At 35.3% G+C, this 20672-nt stretch overlaps 5 protein-coding genes across 5 annotated transcripts; 3 read left to right on the forward strand and 2 right to left on the reverse strand.

The window, feature by feature from the left end:
* Window positions 1-1055: 1055 nt before the first annotated feature.
* Window positions 1056-9648, forward strand: LOC128392470 (serine/threonine-protein kinase ATR-like; the record flags this gene model as incomplete). Its single annotated transcript, XM_053352497.1, is given in 5 exon segments — window positions 1056-3960; window positions 3963-5747; window positions 5750-8637; window positions 8726-8824; window positions 8895-9648. Coding segments are annotated over 5 exon segments (7737 nt in total), but the record flags the coding sequence as incomplete, so codon positions are not given.
* A 342-nt stretch (window positions 9649-9990) lies between these two features.
* Window positions 9991-13162, reverse strand: LOC128392471 (ABC transporter G family member 23-like). Its single transcript, XM_053352498.1, has 2 exons — window positions 13152-13162; window positions 9991-12267 (listed from the first exon to the last, which is right to left on the reverse strand). The coding sequence occupies exons 1-2, from the start codon at window positions 13160-13162 to the stop codon at window positions 10179-10181; spliced, it is 2100 nt and encodes a 699-aa protein (XP_053208473.1). The 3' UTR covers window positions 9991-10178.
* LOC128392675 (17-beta-hydroxysteroid dehydrogenase 13-like) lies at window positions 13146-14747 on the forward strand. The gene is made up of 2 exons (XM_053352739.1): window positions 13146-14461; window positions 14527-14747. The coding sequence occupies exons 1-2, from the start codon at window positions 13587-13589 to the stop codon at window positions 14591-14593; spliced, it is 942 nt and encodes a 313-aa protein (XP_053208714.1). The 5' UTR covers window positions 13146-13586; the 3' UTR covers window positions 14594-14747.
* A 73-nt stretch (window positions 14748-14820) lies between these two features.
* On the forward strand, window positions 14821-17979 carry LOC128392472 (85/88 kDa calcium-independent phospholipase A2-like). Its single transcript, XM_053352499.1, has 2 exons — window positions 14821-16381; window positions 16593-17979. Exons 1-2 carry the CDS (start codon window positions 14821-14823, stop codon window positions 17765-17767), a joined length of 2736 nt encoding a protein of 911 aa, XP_053208474.1. The 3' UTR covers window positions 17768-17979.
* On the reverse strand, window positions 17836-20556 carry LOC128392681 (repressor of RNA polymerase III transcription MAF1 homolog). The gene has a single exon (XM_053352745.1). The coding sequence runs from the start codon at window positions 19384-19386 to the stop codon at window positions 18673-18675; it is 714 nt and encodes a 237-aa protein (XP_053208720.1). The 5' UTR covers window positions 19387-20556; the 3' UTR covers window positions 17836-18672.
* Between the last annotated feature and the right edge of the window lie 116 nt (window positions 20557-20672).

Genomic DNA, 20672 nt, shown 5'->3' on the forward strand with positions numbered 1-20672 from the left:
ACTTTGGGCTTTTCCTTAGGCCTTTGGGTTCACTTGGATTTTTTTTCTTTTTCATTTCAATTGTTCATCTAATTGATTGGGATGGTAACAGTTACCATTTAATTTACTTTTCTATCTCTTTTTTAATTGTGTGTTTACCTTTTTTTTTGTTTTGTTCTTCATTCTTTTTCTTGTTCCTTTCATTTTCTCTTCTGTCTATAAATTGTGTTATTTTCTTACAAACAACATTATAGATTTGGATTATTTGGATCATCAGGGAATTGAATTTCTCTCTCTTTTTATTGAAGCTTCAATGGTCTGGAAAAATGGCTACAATTTAATCTAATTAACAGTTTTCCATTTTTCTCTAATTAATAATTGTTACCTGTTTTCCACTAACAATTAACAACCCAACCAAATCATACTGATTGTGTCACCTTTCACTGATTATTTTAAAAAGTGTTTCTCTTTTTGCTATCCCAATCAAACTGGTTAAACAATTTAACTGTATCCTTAATTGTTAACAAGTAACAATTTGGACAGTAATTAATTATATAAAATCCACAAAAATCTTTCATTTTTTTTTAAACAATTTATATCAATTCAAGTTGAGCGGGTTTAGGTTGTCATGGTAACCGAAATTTTTACCGCTTTTTCTTGTTCTTATTTTGATCCGAGTGAATCATATGGAGAAAAATTTTGTTTTTGATTGTTTAGTGTTAATTTTTTTTCTTCTTCTCATTTTCGTTAATTAATGTTGGTGTTTTTTCTTTTGTAGTTGATTAATTTACATTCGATCAGATGAGTGACAATGTTGACAAAATTCGCCAAAGGTTGGCTGCGAGTGCGAGTTGTTTGCATTCATTTTTTGAATTTATTTTTGACAATCCGTTGAAAGGTAAACCTTTTTTTTTTCTTCTTTTCTCTTTAAAAATTTGTAGTTTTTATTCTATTCTCTTTTTTATTCTTTTTCTTTTTCTTTTCCCTTCAATTTATTTAGTTGGTCAAGTTTTCGATGATCCAGTGCTTAGTTGCCATGCTAAGAAAGCTCATCCTGTTTTCAATTTTCTCGGTGATTTGGCAGAGGAGATTTCAAAGATGACGATCATGCATCTACTCAAATTGATAAGCTTATGCTTGAATTTTCGTGTCTCACCGAATGGGCAGTTCGTTTACTTTTACATATCTGTTCCCATATAACACCATACACTGAAAATGAGACAGTTAGACTTTTCATCGATCAGATTGGAAAATTTTTCAATCGTCTTAGTGAAAGTAAACGAGAACTTTTCGATTATCTTATGAAAGAATTTGAAGATCTGGTTTCTAAACTCTGCCTCTTCTATGATCAAAATCGGATCGGCCACAAATACGAGATCCTTAATCTAACGACTAAAAAATTGGCCCTGTTAACTGCTAAAATGAGAGAAACAGAAGAACATTATGATCCAACCCGTGAATTTGATTTCTCTCTGGAAAATATTCATCAAGTTGAATCTCTATTCATCAGTTGTATTGAAATTCTAATACTTACCGGTAAACCAGTTATCGTTTCCATTGGATTGAAAAATGCTTGTCAAATGATGTACAACGCGGTCTCTATCTGTATCTCCTTTGCAAGTCCCAAAATGGTTATTGCATCTCTCAAGTTTTTTCACACTTTTTATCCAGTCAAATGTATTCAACTTGATCCAAATGCTGGATTTTACTATAATATCTGTTGGCTCACAGTTCACTTATTTAAATCAACCAGTTTAGACAAAGATTTTTGTGTTTGCGTTGAGAAAAGTTGGGATTTGTTATTAAAACGTTTCGACCTGGAATTGCAAAAAGCACAAAAAGGAGAGGACACAATCGATATAAACGGAAATTTCGATGCAATAATAATTGTTATTGGTTGTCTAAGTAAAATGAGCCCAATTGGAACAACCAACTTGGTTCCTGATTCAATTGCCAAAGTGCTTCATAAGTTACTCGATTTATGTCATCTGAAGGAGCAAAAACTTACCGATATAAATGTTTTCGAGCTTCATTCATTATTCTGTGATAAAATTTCATCATCAATTAACCATGACAGTGTTTGGTTAACATTAATGAAAAGATTATATACCAAAAATTATTTGGAAATTAACTCTTCCTCTGTTCATAGTTTTGTTATTGACTCTGATATTGAGCTTCTCGAAGATGAGGCCAATTCAAGTCGTAAACATGAAACTTTCCTCACCAATTTGTGCCTTCAAAATACTCAAATTATTTCATCGATAACTTCATCCAAATCTCTTGAAGAAATTTGTCGTTTACATAATATGTACACAGTCGAATGGGAAACAATTGCCACTCTTAGGATGGTTGGTCATTGCCTCTTAAATCAAGGGAATTTTGTCCAAATTTTAAAATTAGCTAATTGGATTTGTGATACTGTTGTTACCAATATGATGGATGAAAAAATGTTCAAATTTATTCTGTCCCTGTTGATAACAATTCTTAAAGCAATCAAAGATTTCGCTCCAACCGATGTTAAAGATTTGGAACAAAAGATTCAATTGGTTTTTCTATTACCTCATGTTTCTGAAACCTCACCACAAGAGGTTCTTTCCTCCATTAATCGAGAATGGACAAAAAAACATCTCTCCTCAAATGAAGAGCTTAATATTTTATCCGTCCATGGATTGGCCTTGGTTAATTCTCAAACAACGTCCAAATTTATCTCCAGTATTTTAATCACTCAACTTTGTCGTTGGAAAGGAGATGATTACATGTTTAATCAAACACTTACCTTTGTCCTTCTAAAAAATGACCAATTGGTTAATCAAGTTTTCGCCGCTATCGAAGATCGTGATAATATGCCATTTATTGCTCGAAGTATCGGTTTAGTTACATGTTTCTTAAGTTCAGCTGATAGAAATGTTTCTTTTTCCTGTAAAGGTCCATTCGAAAGGTGTCACCTAACCTTTCAGTGTAATGGTTGCGCTGATTGGGATTCGTCGCACCAAAAGACATCATTGTCGGAAGACGCTGAATGTAAAATAATGGACATATTTCACGAACTAATTAAGAGCCAAGAGTCAAATCTACTAACGACTCTAGGCAAATGGAGCGCATCTCGAGTTCTTCGTCATTGTGGCTTCGATCGATATTTCATCACCTCACTTTTCAAACTTTTCTCAATCGAGGACAAAGAAGTTGTTGAAGCTCTTCGAACGGTCTTTTTACCGCTCATCATAAAGCCAATGAGCAGTGGATCTTCGAGAGTTCCGAAAAATGAGGTTTTCTTCAGCACTTTTAGTAAATTTTTCTGTACAATTCGACCTGAGATCAATTACTCAATTGAAATAACCGAAATCGCCAATATAACCAATCTAGCAACTCATTTGGCTGAAAGTAAACTCATTTATGTTTTCGCTGCTTTTTTCTGTAAACTTTGGTCTGATACTCAGTTGATGAAATACATCCATGGTCAAGTGATTGCAATTTCCTCTTTCCGTCAAATTGAACCTCGAACTTTATTCAACCGTAATAAAGCCGAAATTTGTACTAAAATTGTCCACCTGATAATGGATCAAATTCTACCTGAAAGTAATTTACGTGAATCCATTTTTCTCCTTCAAGAAGCCTTGGTACTATTTCTTGATGATCGAAGTGAACTTGCATCGCTGTTCACCGAATGTTTGAAATATTTCGTCACAGCGATCATTCTTAGAGCAAATAATCATGCCCGCTCCCTTCTCGAGATTATGGTTAAAGAGACTACAGACCTTAACTTGGACAGAGTACTTGAGACTAATACCGGGCGACTTCCCCGTCAGTTTGTTACTCGGTCACTCGAAAGTATCGAGAAAAGTTTAACTTTCATAAAGAATATTCAAGACAATCGATCCTTATCATCAATATTTAAAGGCGATTTCTTGTATTCAATGTTACTTGAATATCATCGTAATCCAAATGTAACTTCATATGTTGTCTACAAAATTTACATTTCAGAAAGTGTTGATCGTTCAAGAAAACTTTCATCGATTCAAAGTTTATCCAAAAGTTGGAAGATCATTTGGTTCCTTTAATTGTTTCATTGAACAAATTTCTACTTAAACAAGGAGATTTTTATGAGGACAAAAAGTGCGCAATAGAAAGTCTCGGTGATATACTCGTTATTCTTGGACCACGAACCATTTCAATCGCTAAAATGAACATCATGGGAATCCTGTTAACCGCTTTTGATAAAGCAAATGGGAATAATGATGTTCTAAAGGCTTTATTGAATGTGTGGCAAATTTTTCTCAACAATTGTGGTCCAAATGATATCGGTCCTCATCTATCTGTCATTTGTAAAGATTTGATTCCATATTTTGATGTAGATTCCAGAATAACTGCTTCAATACTTGGAAAGATAATCATTGACAACGAAGAGCATTTGAAGGATCATTTCAAAGAACTTCATTTTCTACCTAATCTTCCATGTATGAAAGAAATTCATGATGTTCTCAACAAATATCTAATCACTAAACCGCCGAGCGATGTTGTCGAAGCTCAAGATTATTTGGTTGAAAATATTCGCTTCTTTGATGAACTTCTCGACATCAATAATCCCGATGTAAAAGCTTTACACTGTCAAAAATTGCGACAAATTTTAACCGAATGTAAAACAGCTTTGGCCTGCCTTTGTGTTCCCAATAAGGAAGTTTCAACTGATAAAATGATCACTTTGATTATAAAAAAGTTACTCACAAATTCACAGATCTCAGATGCGAATCTATTGACACGAATTGCTGAGTGTCTTGGCGAAATCGGTGCCATCGATCCAGGTCGTCTTGATCTTAACCTCTTGTCCGCTAGTCAAAATGTTGACGGAGGATTGATTGAATTTGACGAACTTCCAATTACTCTATTATCTAAACTGGCCTACTCATTGGATTCCATTGACCAATCCCGAATTCGTGACTGTGGTTGTTACGCTATCCAAGAAACGCTTAAAAGTTACGATGTTACCGAAAACGATCAAATCTGGAAAAAGCTACCACCCGATGTCCAGCGTGATGTTAAACGCTTTTTGACAACTAAATATGTTTTCGTTGAACGGGAACCTGTCACATCTCCTGTTTTCAAGGCTGAAATAACTTACGAGGAATGGGTTTACCGCTGGTCAGTTGCGCTGATTGAGGTGATAAAACGGCAAACCCATAAAAGAGCCTTCGAAGCCTGTCTAGCCTTTATAAAGTACAATACAACTATCGCTCGATTTGTTTTACCGACCATTTTCTGGATGGCCTTACTAGATTCCGATGAAGACGAGATAAAATCTTTCATTGTTGGTGAAATAGATGCAATATATGAACAAAGACCTAAAGACGCACAAAACTGTCAACTCATTTTCAACGACACTCTAAATCCAGTTACATCTTTACCTCGATCTGATGGACAACAGAATAAAAGTGAATTCTCAAAGGCTAGACTTCGATGTGCTCGAACAGTTTTCGCTATTTTTGACAGTATTGCTCAATTGAAGCATAGAATGTTTCAAAATGTAAAAACAAGCTCAAAGGATGAAATTGAAGCAACATCACAAATGGAATTACTTGAAAAAAATTTAAACAAAGCTGAATTAGCTGAATTGGCTTTTGAATGTCAAGCATCAGCTCGTGCCTTGCTTTATTTGGAAGAGTTTATTGGTTCAAATCGTGCAGCTCTCGAGTTATCATCAACACTCGCGTCTTTTCAAAGTTATTTTCTCGCTCTCGATGAACCGGACGGAGTTGAAGGAATCAGTGCAATCAGGAGAGTCCACCTTCACTAGTCGACTCAATAATCAACCATGAGGCCAATAGTGAACTTCATTATTCACTATCATGTTGTGAAATTGCCATAAAAAAGGATCCAGATAATATTGTTTATCCTCAAATGTTATTAAGATGTTTGATGAATCTTGATCAACAAGCGACAGCTTTGAATTATGCTACTGGTATAATGAAGCGAAAAAAAGAATGGCTTGAGGCGATTTATCCATTTGCAGTTGAAGCTTCATGGAAATTGAATAGTTGGGATGATTTAAGTGGAATACTTAAAGAAAATCAAACAATACAATGTGATTCATTAGGTGTTAGTATTGGACATCTGATTGATTTGATTCGTAAACAAGATCAGATTAACTTTAATCTTATGTTAAAGGAGATGCGTAAACGTGAGATGGACCCGTTATCTGGATGTGCATTGGAACAAGGAGCTTACATTCGGGGTTATCAACATGTTTTACGACTTCACATGTTGACCGATGTAGAAATGTTTTCTCAATTTGTTTTCAAGCATCTTAATAGACCAGGTTGTTCAACAAATTATCAAGAAAACGGAATGGAAATCGATCTAGAAATTGATTTAGAAAACGATACGGAAAATGTTAGAAAAAACGATCAAAGTCTCATTGACTTTCAAAATCTCATTCGTGACTGGCAGCGTCGTAATGATCTTGTCCAATCTTCACTTCGATGTCAAGAACAAGTATTTAACCTTCAACGCGTTTTACTTTCACTGAAAGACGTACTACCTGTTCAAACCAGCTATGAACGCGCGACCTTTTCCTTGGCGAGCGCTAAACTTGCACGAAAAAGCCAAAATTTACAACGAGCGTACACTCATCTTGTAGAAAGTAAAGATTTAATCAAAGCCGCTAAATTGCCGATTGCCCTTGCTATGCACTCGGAAATTGAAATGGCCAAATTTAATTGGAGTAAAGGGGACCAAGAATCAAGAGAACGCTGTTATAAAGGTCTTAAAAAAGCTCTCGATAAGTTTCAAGATATAAGTGATTCGCCAGGTTTTGATCGTGGAAAACTGACCAAAATTAAATTATTGTTCTCAAAATTTTCTGAGCATTTAGCTAATCTTGAAACTGATGCTTTAATTGACAAGTACAAAGATATAATTAATGACATGCGTAACTTGAAATCGGTCTCTGAAGAGCCGTATTTCTGTGTGGCCCGGTACATGGACAGTTTAATGAAGGCCATGGAGCTGAAGAATCCTAAGCGGCCATCTTTAATGATGAAAGTAGCGAAATATTATTTCACTTCATTAAGATTTGGATCGAAACATGTTTACGAATCGATGCCTCGTCTATTATCAATATGGTTTGATTTGGGCTCTTCTAATGCAGAAATTTCAAAGGCAAAGGCCAATGAAACATTACGAAATGATTACACAAAATACTGTAATGATTTGACCGAGTTCATGGGTAAAACGAGAGGGTCAATACCCATACACCTTTTCTACACTGCATTTGCTCAGATTTTATCTCGTATTTGTCACAGCAATTTGGCAATTAGTGAAGTGCTTATGAACATACTCTCGAGTTTACTGCAAGAATATCCAAATCAATCGATGTGGATGTTGATGGGAGTTCTTATGAATGGTAAAAATAAAGTTCGTGCCGAGAAATGTTCACAAATAATCCGTAGAGCGATCGCTGAAATCGAGAAAAGTGTAACGGGTTCCAAGAAACTAGCAGATTTGACCCATAGAATGCAATATTTTGCTAAATTGTTGATCAAATTGTGTCACCATGAAGTTCCTCCTAACGCCCGATCATTTCATGTTAACAAAGTGGTGCCCGAATTAAATGATAGACTTACCAAAGGTCAACTAGGTAAAATTATGTTACCTTATCAATCCTCCATGAGTGTACGTATGAATAACAAATACGAATCACCAGGATCATTTCGACCATTTCCCAGTGATGCGGTTTACATTTTGAAATTCGACCCCGTTGGTGAGGTACTTTCTTCTCAAGCGAAGCCGAAAAAAGTTATCATCCATTGTTCGGATGGTAAAAAGTACGTGGTAATGTGTAAACCGAAAGATGACCTTCGTAAAGATGCTCGAACTATGGAGTTTAACAATCTTATTAATCGACTTTTAAAGAGAGATCCCGAAACTCGTAAACGGCGTCTTCACATTCGCACTTATACCGTTGTGCCGTTGGACAATGATTGTGGCCTCATCGAATGGGTAAATAATACTAGAAGTTTGAAAGACTCCATTGACCTTGCTCGTATCTTCCGTCACCCAAAGAGTCCTTATCCAAATGTCCAATATTTGGCCGCAAATGTAATGCATCCAAAGATAACCAAAGAAGGTCCAGAGGAAACTCGTGTGAAAAATTTTCGCGATGTAATGAAACTTTTCAGTCCACCAATTATGGGCGATTATTATGTTCAAACGTTTCCCGATCCAACTTCATGGTACATGGCAAGAGTTGCTTTCACCCGATCAGCAGCGGTAATGAGTGTTGTCGGTTATATCATTGGACTTGGTGATCGACACTCTGAAAATTTATTACTCGACTCGAGTAACGGTGAAGTATTACATGTTGATTTTAACATGTTGTTCAATATCGGTGAGAAACTAGAAGTTCCCGAGCGAGTACCATTCAGATTGACCCATAATATGATCGCCGCGATGGGAGTGACCGGTTATGAAGGTGCTTTCCGACGAACCTGTGAGGTCACTTTAAAATTGATGAGAGAAAAGAAAGAAGCGCTTATGAGTGTCTTACAACCATTCGTTTATGATCCACTTTGCGAATGGAAAAAACCTCAACCCAGAACTCGAAATTCGACCGCTCGAAGTGGATCGACCAATGACAAAGAAACCGTTGAAACGACAAACGTTTTGGTAAAATTGATTATCTATTTCTCTTTAATTGTTGACTATTTTCAATTTCTATTTATTAGTCATTTTAATTGTTGTTTATATTTTTTAGGCTGTTGAGTATCTCGATTTAATTGCGAATCGTCTCAAGGGAAGCGTTAAAACTACTTCTTCGTTATCTGTTTCAGGTCAAGTGCAATACCTAATTGACGTAAGCTAATCATTGATTTAATTTTCTTCTAATTGATTAATTAATTGCTGTTTACTTTTTTCTTTTCCAGGAAGCAACGAATGAAACTAATCTCAACAGGATGTACATTGGTTGGTGTGCTTTCTACTGAATCTCAACTTTAATCGACTTGATGACTTACAATTAACACTTTCAACAATTACTAATCAACTATACAATTATCTCCAATTATCAAAATTCATTAAACGAAATTGCAAACAATCAGGAATTAGATTTTCCATTTAATGACAATTCAAGCACCTCAACACTTACCCTTCCTATTATACTCTTGAAATTATTAATTATTACATGTAATTAGTTAAAATTATTATACACGATCAAGTACAAACTGACAAATTCCCTCTAATTGTTATAAAACTTTCTCAAAGACTTTTATTCTGGTAGATTAATTCAAATTATTTTCTCCCCACAAATCCAAAGATTCAATTTCTATTAATATTAATAGTTTATCAATTGTGTTAATTGTATCAAATCAACGATTCAACTTGAAATCATCATCTCAACTAATCATGATGCTAATTGTTACTCTATCTTTTGCCACCAAATGCAAAACTAAATTGTTACTAGTAAATAACATGACCAACGATTGACCTTGAAAACAGTTTTGCGTTTATCCTCATCCTCGTCATCTTCATCTTCATCTTCATCTTCATCATCTTCAACAGGTCAACCTATTTTTGTATTAAACTTAATGTTAACCTGGTTAATTGTAAGACCAGGAAAATTGTACCAAACAAAAAACAACAATAAATATGTAATTGTTTTGTTTTCCCATCTAATAATAATCAACTTCCTCTCTTAATTGTGATCAGTTTTATCCTGGACAATCAATCAATCCAAAGAGACAACTAAAAGAAGATCGTAAATGGTTTAAACGAAATGACGAGAAAATTTATTCTGATTGTAACTGTTAATTTAATTGTGTCAATCATTTGGATTTAATTTATGATGACCAATGGTCAAGCTTTAAGTGTGATGTAACCAATTAATTAATCCTTAAAATCCAAGTAAAATTTAAATCTTAAGGTTAAAAATTTACTCCAGTCAATGAAAGTTGGTTAGTGTTAACATTGTATAAAAAATGAACATTGCCCGAGGCGATTCATCAGGTGTTCAATATGTTCATGTAAATGAAACCGATTTTGATAATAATAAAACTCAAGGATTTTTGAATTAAGGATAACATATAATTAGAAGGAAAAAAAAGTTTTTCCTGATCAGATTAAATTGATTTTCTTTGTGCAAGAAAGTTAAAGTTATTAACATTAATAATCTTGATATTTAACATTGAATAACAATTATTGTGATTATAAATTCAACGATTTACCATCAAGACCAGAATGATATGAATGAAAACCATGATGGTTATATATGAATAGCCTGTGAAAACGATTGGATGAGAGATGTCATCTGCATACATGATGATTCTGATTATGGCCTCAGACGGAATGAAACAAGGAGTTAAGTAGGTCAATGGCTGAATGAAATAAACGACCGATTCGTAAGGCCAAGAGATGCAACCATAGGCATAAGTTGTCGCAGAGTAAAACAAGTTGATTATGAAACAGGTCACATCGGATTTGATTAGCGACCCCAATAGGATTCCCTTACAAAGGCCACAAACGACACAGCCAAATATCATCGGCAGAATTGATATTAAATGACCTTTGTATGGAATATTGAAAATGGGGATGAAAATTGCATACACCAAATAGTAAGCGGGAACTACGATTAAAGTGGCCAAAGTTAGAGCGGTGGTTCGTAGGTGGTATCGTCGTATACCCAGAGAGGCCAGTCGCTCGTTCATGGGTTCGTGCGTTTCCTTGGTTATCCAATAGGTTGTTAATAACATCGGGTAAGTTTCAACAAAAAGGGTCACTAAACGAATCAGAAACAAGGGCATGGAAACGAACAGTTCTGGGTCATCGGTTCGGTTGATTACTCCTTGAATTTTGATAAACTCGAGTCGATTACCGATTAGTCCTTTCGATTTGACTATAGAATTCATAATATCATTTAAAGCTTCGTAGATCTTTTTTACTACTGTTGACGAAATGATCGCATGTGAGTTATCTTGGTACATTGTGATTCGCCCGGCCAGTTGCAGAGCTTCATCGGTTGTTGAGCTGAGAGCAGAAGTGACTCGAGTTTCAAGTCCAAGGTCAAACTCTTGTGGGACAATAAAATAGGCGGAAGCTTGGCCACTTTCAACCATTTTCCGTCCGATAATCTCATCGGAAACATTAACTAAATGAATATCATGAGCAGTCAAATGATCAGTTAACTTGGAAATGTATTCCGATGAATTGGCCAAGTTAACGTAGGCCAATGTAAGGTCAACCATTGGGCGGCCGATGAAATTGGTCATAAAATAGCCGACAAATATTACCGATGTAACTAGTATGATAAAAGGTACAAGTAAGGTCACTTTCCAACGGAGTAAATATCGCCACATCAATAGAAGAGCTAATTGTAAACTATTATTGGTCAAGTTCACTTTTGGCTCCGATGAAGTTGACGATGAAACGGAAATCGATGGGACTGTGAACGGTGATGACGAAACTGATGAAGATTTTTCTGACTGTTGTTCGACTTGATAGTAATCAATTTCACTGATTTTCTCATCTTTTTGATACTCTTTCTTTCGTAAATTATATTTAATCAGAATCGCTTCTTCAAAAGTGATCGCACCAACTGACCTCATGAACTCTTTTGGTTCACCCTGGAACTTAATCTGACCGTTTGCCATGAAACCGAAATGATCAGTTTTAGTTACCTCTTCAAGATAATGAGTTGTAATCACAATTGTTGTCGCGAGAGTTTCATTTAATTGTCGCAAATAAGTCCATATTTTATGGACAAGGACAATGTCCGAGCCGACGGTTGGTTCATCAAGAAGTAACAATTCAGGTGAATGAATCAACGAACAGGCCAATGAGATTCTCCTTCGTTGTCCAATTGAAAATTGTGTTGACCTTTTCGATGGATCATCAATCGACATGATGGATAATATTTCACAACACTGAGAGTTAATTGTTTCAATTGGTAGTCCAGCTAATCGACCCAAGAAAGTTAATTGTTCACTGACAGTTAATTCATCATCGAGAGCAATTTCTTGAGGCATATAACCAATTAATGGACCAGGAACATTTGATCCTCTGGAATTGGGAGTTTGATTAAACACTTTCAACGAACCATAATCTGGTCTTTGTAGGCCAATTATCGTCCGTTGTAAAGTGGTCTTCCCACAACCTGATGGACCAATCAGTCCATAGATACAACCCTTAGGAATTGAGATGAACAATTTATCAAGCACAAAATTTGGTCTCGAAGTTGAACCAAGATTAACAGTCACATTTTCACCGTAAACGGCAAATTGGTCAAAAATTGATTGACGATTAATACTTTCTCATTTGAATCACTAGAGATACAGGTTGTCGACATGCTAACTCTTGATTGTTAACTAACAACAAGCTTGAAATGGGCGATATGATTAAGTTGGAACTTAATTTTCTTCGATTAATTCAATTGAATTAGAAAACTGGTTCACTAGATAATTTTAATTAAATTATAACATGTGTTGATTTTCATCTGATAAAATCGATAAATTCACAGTTAACATAGAAAAATGATTACATACTTTGAAAGATTGTAATTAATTGTGTTAACTGTAATAAAATTAAGCAGAAACTTTCTTAATAACGATCAAATTTACTTCGTTATCGAATCTGACCTTACTTTTCCTTCTTACTGGATATTTGAATTTAATTTTTTCGCCCATTCAATGGACGATCCTTTCTAATTAGAGGTCGTTTTTCCTTGTCATTGATCAATTCAAGGTCGATTTAAATAATTTCAATAACAGGAAGATGATAATCACATCCGAGGAAACGATTTTTCTGATCAATCAGCTGATTTTCAATCATTTTCTGACCAGTCGACTAGTTTTGACTTGAATAAAATAATAAACCTCTGATTACGTTAACTTAGTTTGGAGAGAATTGATAAATTGATTTATAGTAACTTTACTTCAAATTCAATTAATTAATCCATTAGAGTTTAAAAATCAAATCGAGTTGCATTGATTTTCAGTTTGAGACCCTTTTGGTTAAATTTGATTTGAATTCGTGAACATTTATGAAATTTCGAGTGATAAACAATAGTGATCTTTTCATATAAGTCATTAATATAATATCTAAATAATCACTAGATCGACAGTAAAGTCAATCTGAAAATCACTTTTTAGCTTAGCAATGTGTTAATTGTAGCATTTAATCAACAATCTGACTTAAAAATCATCGTTCCAAATAATTATGATGCTAATTGTTGATTTTCACTTTATTGAAATCAAGTTTTACTATCAAATGAAAAAACTAAATTGTTACAAGTAAATAACAGGATCAACGTCAACAGATTCTAATACCAGTTTGCCCTTAGTTCATCCTCATCCTCATCCTCATCATATTCATCTTCATTTTCATCTTCATCTTCATCATCTTCAACAGGTCAACCTATTTTTGTATTAAACTTAATGTTAACCTGGTTAATTGTAAGACCAGGAAAATTGTACCAAACAAAAAACAACAATAAATATGTAATTGTTTTGTTTTCCCATCTGATAATAATCAACTTCCTCTCTTAATTGTGATCAGTTTTATCCTGGACAATCAATCAATCCAAAGAGATAATTAATAAGTTTGTGGTAAAAAAAAGAGGCTTGAAAATGAGTCAACCCTTGGAACCATCAAAGTTGAATGAAATCATCAGAAAGGTAACAATGATTGTGATTGAAATTGTTACACTAATTGTTTCAATACTTGTTATTTATATCAAAAGTTTGATACATTTAATTGTTGGTAAACCTGAGAAAAATGTATCTGGTCAAGTGGCAGTAGTCACTGGAGCTGGACATGGATTAGGTAAACAATTATCACTACAATTATCTCGTAAAGGTGTTAAAGTTGCTTTAATTGATATAAATCAATTTGGAATTGATTCAGTTAAAGATGAAATTATGATGACCGGTGGTCAAGCTTTCGCATACAAATGTGATGTAACCAATGAATCAATGGTAAAACAAGTGATGGAGACAATCAAAAGTGACCTTGGACCTGTTGATATTTTAATCAATAACGCAGGTATAACACATTGTACACCTTTCGTTGACCTTTCACCTGGACAGATAAGGAAAACCTTTGAGGTGAACACTTTATCTCATTTCTGGACAATATCTGCTGTCCTAACGGAGATGATTGAACGGGATCAAGGTCACATTGTGGCCATTTCATCAATCGCCGGACTATTGGGCACTCCGAATGTGGTTGAATATTGTTCATCAAAGTTTGCGGTCAACGGACTAATGACCGCTCTCGAGAAAGAGATGCATATTGGCGGAGCAAATGCCAATGTCCATTTTACAACCGTTTGTCCGCTCATCATGAACACCGGAATGTTCAAAAGGCCAAAAACCCGTTTCTCTTCATTATTGCCAATCTGTTCACCTGAAGATGTTGCATCGACCATAATTAAATCAATGCTTCAAAATGATTCCTTAATTACAGTTCCTCAATCAGCAATGGCAATTTACAGATTAGAAAAGTAAGTTAATCAATTGATGTGACAATCAAATTAAACTAATTGTTATCCTTTTAATTGTTCAACAGGATTGTACCAGAAGAAGCTGCTAAAAAGGTTCAAGATTGGCTCGATTATGGAGTTGGTTCCCATTGATTAACAATCAATTCCTTCAATTGAGTCTATTAATTAACATGTTTAATTGTCTCAATTTGAGATCAAGTGATTTACTAATGATGAAAAGTTTTGATACTTTAATTGTAAACATTTTATGTGATATTAAATTGAGTTTTTCTTTTGATTGTTTCAATTTGAAAGTGAATGATTATTAGAATCCTTTGATTAGATTAATTGGAGAGCTAATTATCTTTGAGCAATTTAAAATGTCATCTAATTCGGTATCTAAATCTTGCGTGTTTAAATGTTGCCGATCGACCTGGAAAATATTTCGACCTTTAGTGACATCGACGATTTACCCGTGGAGACACTCGAAAGGTTCAACGGTCTCTCGACTTGGACTTTGGGAGTTTTATCAAGAGTTGAATGTTATTCGAGAAGAGGGAATTGTGATCATTGGACATTCGGTTAAATATTCCATGTACCATGTGCTTGTCCGTCGATCAAAGTCCAACCTTAATGTTCCAGCCCGAAAATTACGAGCCGTTTACACGGTTTTCCGTGATTCGGACGAGACGATTGTCAATCAAATCTGGGATCAAGTGGCCTCAATTATCAACGCACTTTTACCGTTTCTCAAACCTTACCTTTACCTGACTGAGATTCGGATGTTGACTGACATTATGAAAATAGTCACTTGTGATAATCCGAACTACACTTCAGCCCATGTTGCCGCTAAGCTCCAACTAATGCCAGTTTTTAATGCTAAAAATAAACTTGTAATCGATCATCTTAACGATCGTGTTGAGCCCATCGGACAAACGCCTTTAATGATTGCGATTCAATCTCAGAACTTTGTGCTTGTTAAACTGCTCGTTGATCTTGGGGCCAGTTTATTGCTGACCGATTTTCGTTCAGATTCAATTCTTCATTATGCCGCTTTATCGAATAATATTATATTTAAGTACTTATTGGATCGGGTGAAATCGAAACACAATTTGCTTAGTATGTTAAGACGTCGTAATAATAAAGGTTATTTGCCGCTTCATTGGTGTTGTTACTCAGGTCACGTTGAGAATATGTGTGATCTGCTTAGACTGTCACTTCCGTCATCCCTGTTACTCCTTGAACCACAAGTTAAGAGTAAATCCAACAATAAGGTCAAAAAATGTAACTCACTAAGTGACGACTTAACTGGAATTATTAATTACAAGGAATCGGAAGTTACTAACACTTCTCATGGGACTGGTGCTCAGCAAGGTCACTATTCGCGTACTTTAAGTTCCTCTGGTTCTGAGCGTAATGTTATGGTCTGTATGACAATCGCGAACGATGAAAAGATAGTATTCACTTCTGAGATGATCGCCGATCTTGACCCTTCAGAGATGATGCTTGGCGGGTCACCGATCCATTGGGCCAAAACTCGGCGTTTATTGGAAAACCTTCTCGAAAATACCAACATCCCGCTTGATGCGGTCAACTTTAAACAAGAAACTCCACTTCATGTGATGACTCGAAGACGTCGGTTAAAATGTGCGGTCATTTTATTATCAAGAGGTGTCGATGTACTCGCTCAAGATGCTAAAGGTAACACTCCGATGCATCGAGCGGTACAAAAAGAGGATATTTCTATGGTCCAAGCTTTGATCGCTTTCGATTCAGATATAAATGGCCTTAACAATCGCCGTCAAACCCCTCGACACATCGCGGCAACCAAAGGTTCAGCTGTGTCAAGTATTATAGTTAATGTTTTACACCGAGTGGGAGCCAAAAGATGCCCTCCGGGTAGGAAAAAGTGTAAAGATGATTGTGCACACGAAGCGAAAGGTTAGTCAACAATTAAGCGCAACAATTAACAAACAGTTAATGAGCATAAAAAAACCTCGACAACAAACAAAGCAATTAAATACTTTTACCTTGAATCATTAAAACCAATTAACTAGATAATTGTTACCAATTTGAAAACAATTTACTGATCACAATCAAAACCTGTAATTCAACCTAATTAAAGTTTGATTTACTTTCGCAATTCGTTCAGGTATTGGTACATCGTTTCCAAAATGGGTTAATTATGAAAACGAATCACCGTACGAAGATTTTATGAACGTTCGAGGAGCTGAAATCGAAAGGAAATTAAGTAAATGTAATAATCCCGCTCGAATGATTTGCCTTGACGGCGGTGGAACTCGAGGTTTATTTACTTGTTGCGCTCTAATTGAGATTGAACGTCGATTGAAAAAGCCACTTCGAGAATACTTTGAATGGTGGGTTGGTACATCTTCGGGTGCGTTGATTGCTTCGCTAATTGTACTCGGAACACCTTTACATCAGATCAGATCAATGTACTATCAGACGAAGGACAAAATTTTCACGGGTCCGAGGCCATACAACTCGGAGCTTCTCGAAAAGTTGATGAAGGAGCGGATGGGACCTTCAACGAAAATGGATGACATCAAAGACGGGAAAAGATTATTGATCACGGCAGTTACGACTCATCATAATCCGGCTGAACTTTACATGTTCCGTAACATCCCGTCGACGACTGAGCTATTGAATCCTGGCGAAGAGCCCGTTAGTCCTCCAAAATCATCGCCTTCGTCCTCTAAATCAAATGCCAGTTTACCCAATTTAGCCTGTAATTATAAAGATCATTTGATCTGGCATGCGTGTCGAGCCTCTGGTGCTGCACCGAGTTATTTCAGCGCTTTTGGACCTTTTATCGACGGTGGAGTCTTATCCAATAACCCGACCCTTGACGGGATGTGTGAATTTTTCCAATACAATAGAGCTCTTGAAACGGTCAACAAGAAAACGGAAATTCAACAATTAACTCTTGTTCTGTCCATGGGAACAGGTAAAGCACCGATTTTACCAGCGCATCTTGTTGACATTGGACCAATTATGGCCTCGTCGATATTTACTCTACCAGAAGCGCTCAAAACCGCTCTTTCTCTTCAAGAATTGGTACACATGATGATTACGACGACCCTTCAAACCGATGGTCATGTCAACAAAAGAGCTCAAGCTTGGTGCAGTTCGTTGTCCATTCCCTATTACCGCTTAACTCCACCGATGTCCGAGGAATTGCTGCTCAATGTCACCGATGATATCGAAATCGTAAACGGGATGTGGGAAACCAAGGCCTACATGTACGCTCTGAGTCCATTTCTCGATTCGCTGGTTCGAACTCTGGAAAGTCCCGTAAACAGATAACTAAAGTATGGGGAGAAAAAAAACTTTTTCGAGATTAATTGAATTCTTGAATAATCGATGAATCGATTTTTTTTTGTTTTCTTGAATTTGTCATTTTAATGATTATCATTTGATACTAGAGGTAAATACAATAATGAATAAAATAAAACATCAACATTATTTTTTTTTCGTTTGTTAAATGAGACCAGAGAAAGCAAATTAATGGGTATACATATTGATGATAAACATGATGATGATTAACAATTAAATCAACATTGGTACACATATGAGTTTGCAGGATTTGTAATTATTGTCAACCGGGTTAATTAAGATAATAAACAAATTATTTGGATTTTGTTTTGGTTAGATAAGTAATATGTTTGTGTATTGGGAAGGGGTAATATGAGAGAGTTTGTTGAAATGTTGATTAATGAAGATTATGTTTTGGTCTTTGTTGTTTTTGTTGTTGTTGTTGTTGTATGAGTTATACAATATGAAGTTTAAGAAAATCAGAAAAATAAATTGTGTTAATTTAATCTGAGATTGAAGTTAAACTAAACATTAGAGATTAAAAAATAAGAAACTATTATTACGTAAGGTTGATGTTGTTGTTGATGTTGTGCATATTTTAAAGATGTATGAAGGTGAAGAGTAAATTTCATTGAACATTTAATTATCCTTAAAGATTGAATCGTGATGGGGTATCAAGTTGGAGGAACAATTAATGTTAATTTATCTCTGTTGTTATTGTTGTTATGACGAATTTTTTTTTGTTGACTTTCCTTCAAGAAAATGATTACTTTTTGTTCAGGTGATGAAACTATTAGTTATGTTCACACATCCAAATTGTATCCATAGACTACTGGATATTGTTTAATGTATTACTACCCTCATAGGTAGATGAAATTTCTGTCGGTCTTGTCCAACTAATCGCTTAAATCAATTGTATGCATGTCTTCAATCCCTTCTTCATCGGATTCACTTCCGCTCAGTTCTCGGTAAGCCGTACATGTGAAAAAAACAATACGTTTCAACTTTTTGTTGTGGAAAAAATAGTTGAATGACCAGAGGCTACCATCTTCCGCGTAAGGATCTGAACTTAAATCAGGATTGTAACTGTAAATTTCACACTCGGAGCAATTTATTTCTGCATCAATTGCAGACCAAAGTTGACTTCGAATGGCAGCAAATGCTTGATGAGCCGAAGTTGATAAAAAATTTGAATCAACAGCACTCATAACCCAACGTAAACTTGGTTCCTTACTAAATTCATCGCTTTTAGCATCACTGAAATCATAATCAGGTTGAAATGATGAATTCAACGTAGAGATGAGATAGAATAAGGTTTTACGAGATATTGTATCACAAAGGTGACCATTACCTTCACCACCATCATCACTGTAGCTCAAACTTCGGGCTGGACTGAAGGAAAAAGATTGTATACTCTGTGGTGGAGAGAGAGCGTGAAGATCTGCAAAGGTTGTTCCAGGTTCGGCTCTCATTGTTTTGTATAATCTTTTATCATTACCAGCAAGTTTGCAAGAGTAGCTTTCAACTCGTCCGACAATAGTAAATTGTCCGGTATGAATTCTCAAAGCTGAATTGAGAGCTTCAAATTTAGTACTTTCCAGTAATTTCATTTTCTTCCCTCTTTTTTTTATGTTGTTGTTACAAGGATATTGTAATGTATGTGTGACTGTTGTTAAGGGTTTTCAAGAGGTGAGAATGAATGGTTGATGAATATCTCTTTTTTTCTCTCTTTTTTTTCCTTTGGTTTCACAGAACAAAATTATAAGATGGAATCTTTGTAATCACTTTAATAACGAACTGTTCTTACTTTGGCTTCCATTTTGAACGATAAAATTAAGTCTTCTCCTGAACACAAATACTGGGTGAAAGAATAGAGATGATAAGAAGAAAGGTGAGAACATTTGACCAACACGAACAGTAAAGGAAAATGAACGATGAAGGTGAAGAAGTAAACGATTTACAAGTAGATGTTGAAGGTTAAGTAGAGAAAAGAACGAAGAATAAAAAAATTGTTGTTGATTTAATTCACAGTGGAAAGGAAATATCAGCCAAAATTGAAGAGAATTTTTTATGTTGCTCAGAGATTGAGTGCAGATATTGAGCGAGAGAGACAAAGTGAGTGAGAACAGTAAACACTAGAGGTAATAAAATTGTTCACAATTGGTCACTAGTGGCAAATAAAGTAAGAGAATCAAAACAAAGATGATAGAAGAAAGAGAGAACCAGAAAAAAAGAGAGGGAGCGAAAGATGAAAACACAATCAACAGCAGCAGTTATGTAATTCAAGATGCTTAGATACTCTCACACAATAGAATGAAAGGACAGAGGAGGTAAAATAGAGAGAAATTCTCTCAGAGAATCAACCAAAGATATTAGAGAAAGAGAAAAAGCAAAATAAAGAGCAGGAGAGAGAAAGAGAAAGAAAAAAGAGAGAGGGAAAAAGGTTAAAAAAAGCGAAAACTGGAAGAGAGGAGAGAGAAGAAAAATATTCTGAGGTTGGTATAAACAAGGTTCTCATAGACAAAAAGAGAGAGAGAGAGAAAAAGTTAATCAGGTTATTCACTGAGAAATGGGGCAGCAGAATAAATTGTTGATAGCGATGCAATTTAAGTGGACACAGTTGATTGTTTCACTTAATTAATTGGATAACAATTAGTCAATCACCAAGAAAAAGGTTAATTAAATTGGTTAACTTGACTTACCGTTTAGATGACAGTTGGTTGACAAGAAGCTTAACACTGAAACTCCTCCTCTTTCCTCTTTCCTCTTATCTCATTTTTCTCTTTTTCTCTGTCTACTTTTCTGTCTACAAAAGAATAAAATTTTATTCTATTCTCTTTGCGTTCTGATGGTGGCGCCACTTTCGTTTTCTATTCTTTTTTGTTTTGGTTTTGTT

Source organism: Panonychus citri, unplaced genomic scaffold, assembly GCF_014898815.1.
Source record: "Panonychus citri isolate SS breed McGregor unplaced genomic scaffold, ASM1489881v1 Contig00136, whole genome shotgun sequence".
Classification (NCBI taxonomy): Eukaryota; Metazoa; Arthropoda; class Arachnida; order Trombidiformes; family Tetranychidae; genus Panonychus; species Panonychus citri.

What these genes read in the sequence shown, in the direction of transcription:
- LOC128392675 (XM_053352739.1), top strand. Translation starts at nt 13,587, where the DNA reads ATGAGTCAACCCTTGGAACCATCAAAGTTGAATGAAATCATCAGAAAG. An exon ending in GCAATTTACAGATTAGAAAA is followed by an intron (nt 14,462 to 14,526) that starts GTAAGTTAATCA and finishes ATTGTTCAACAG; the next exon opens with GATTGTACCAGAAGAAGCTG.
- LOC128392472 (XM_053352499.1), top strand. Translation starts at nt 14,821, where the DNA reads ATGTCATCTAATTCGGTATCTAAATCTTGCGTGTTTAAATGTTGCCGA. An exon ending in TTGTGCACACGAAGCGAAAG is followed by an intron (nt 16,382 to 16,592) that starts GTTAGTCAACAA and finishes CAATTCGTTCAG; the next exon opens with GTATTGGTACATCGTTTCCA.
- LOC128392681 (XM_053352745.1), bottom strand. Translation starts at nt 19,386, where the DNA reads ATGAAATTACTGGAAAGTACTAAATTTGAAGCTCTCAATTCAGCTTTG.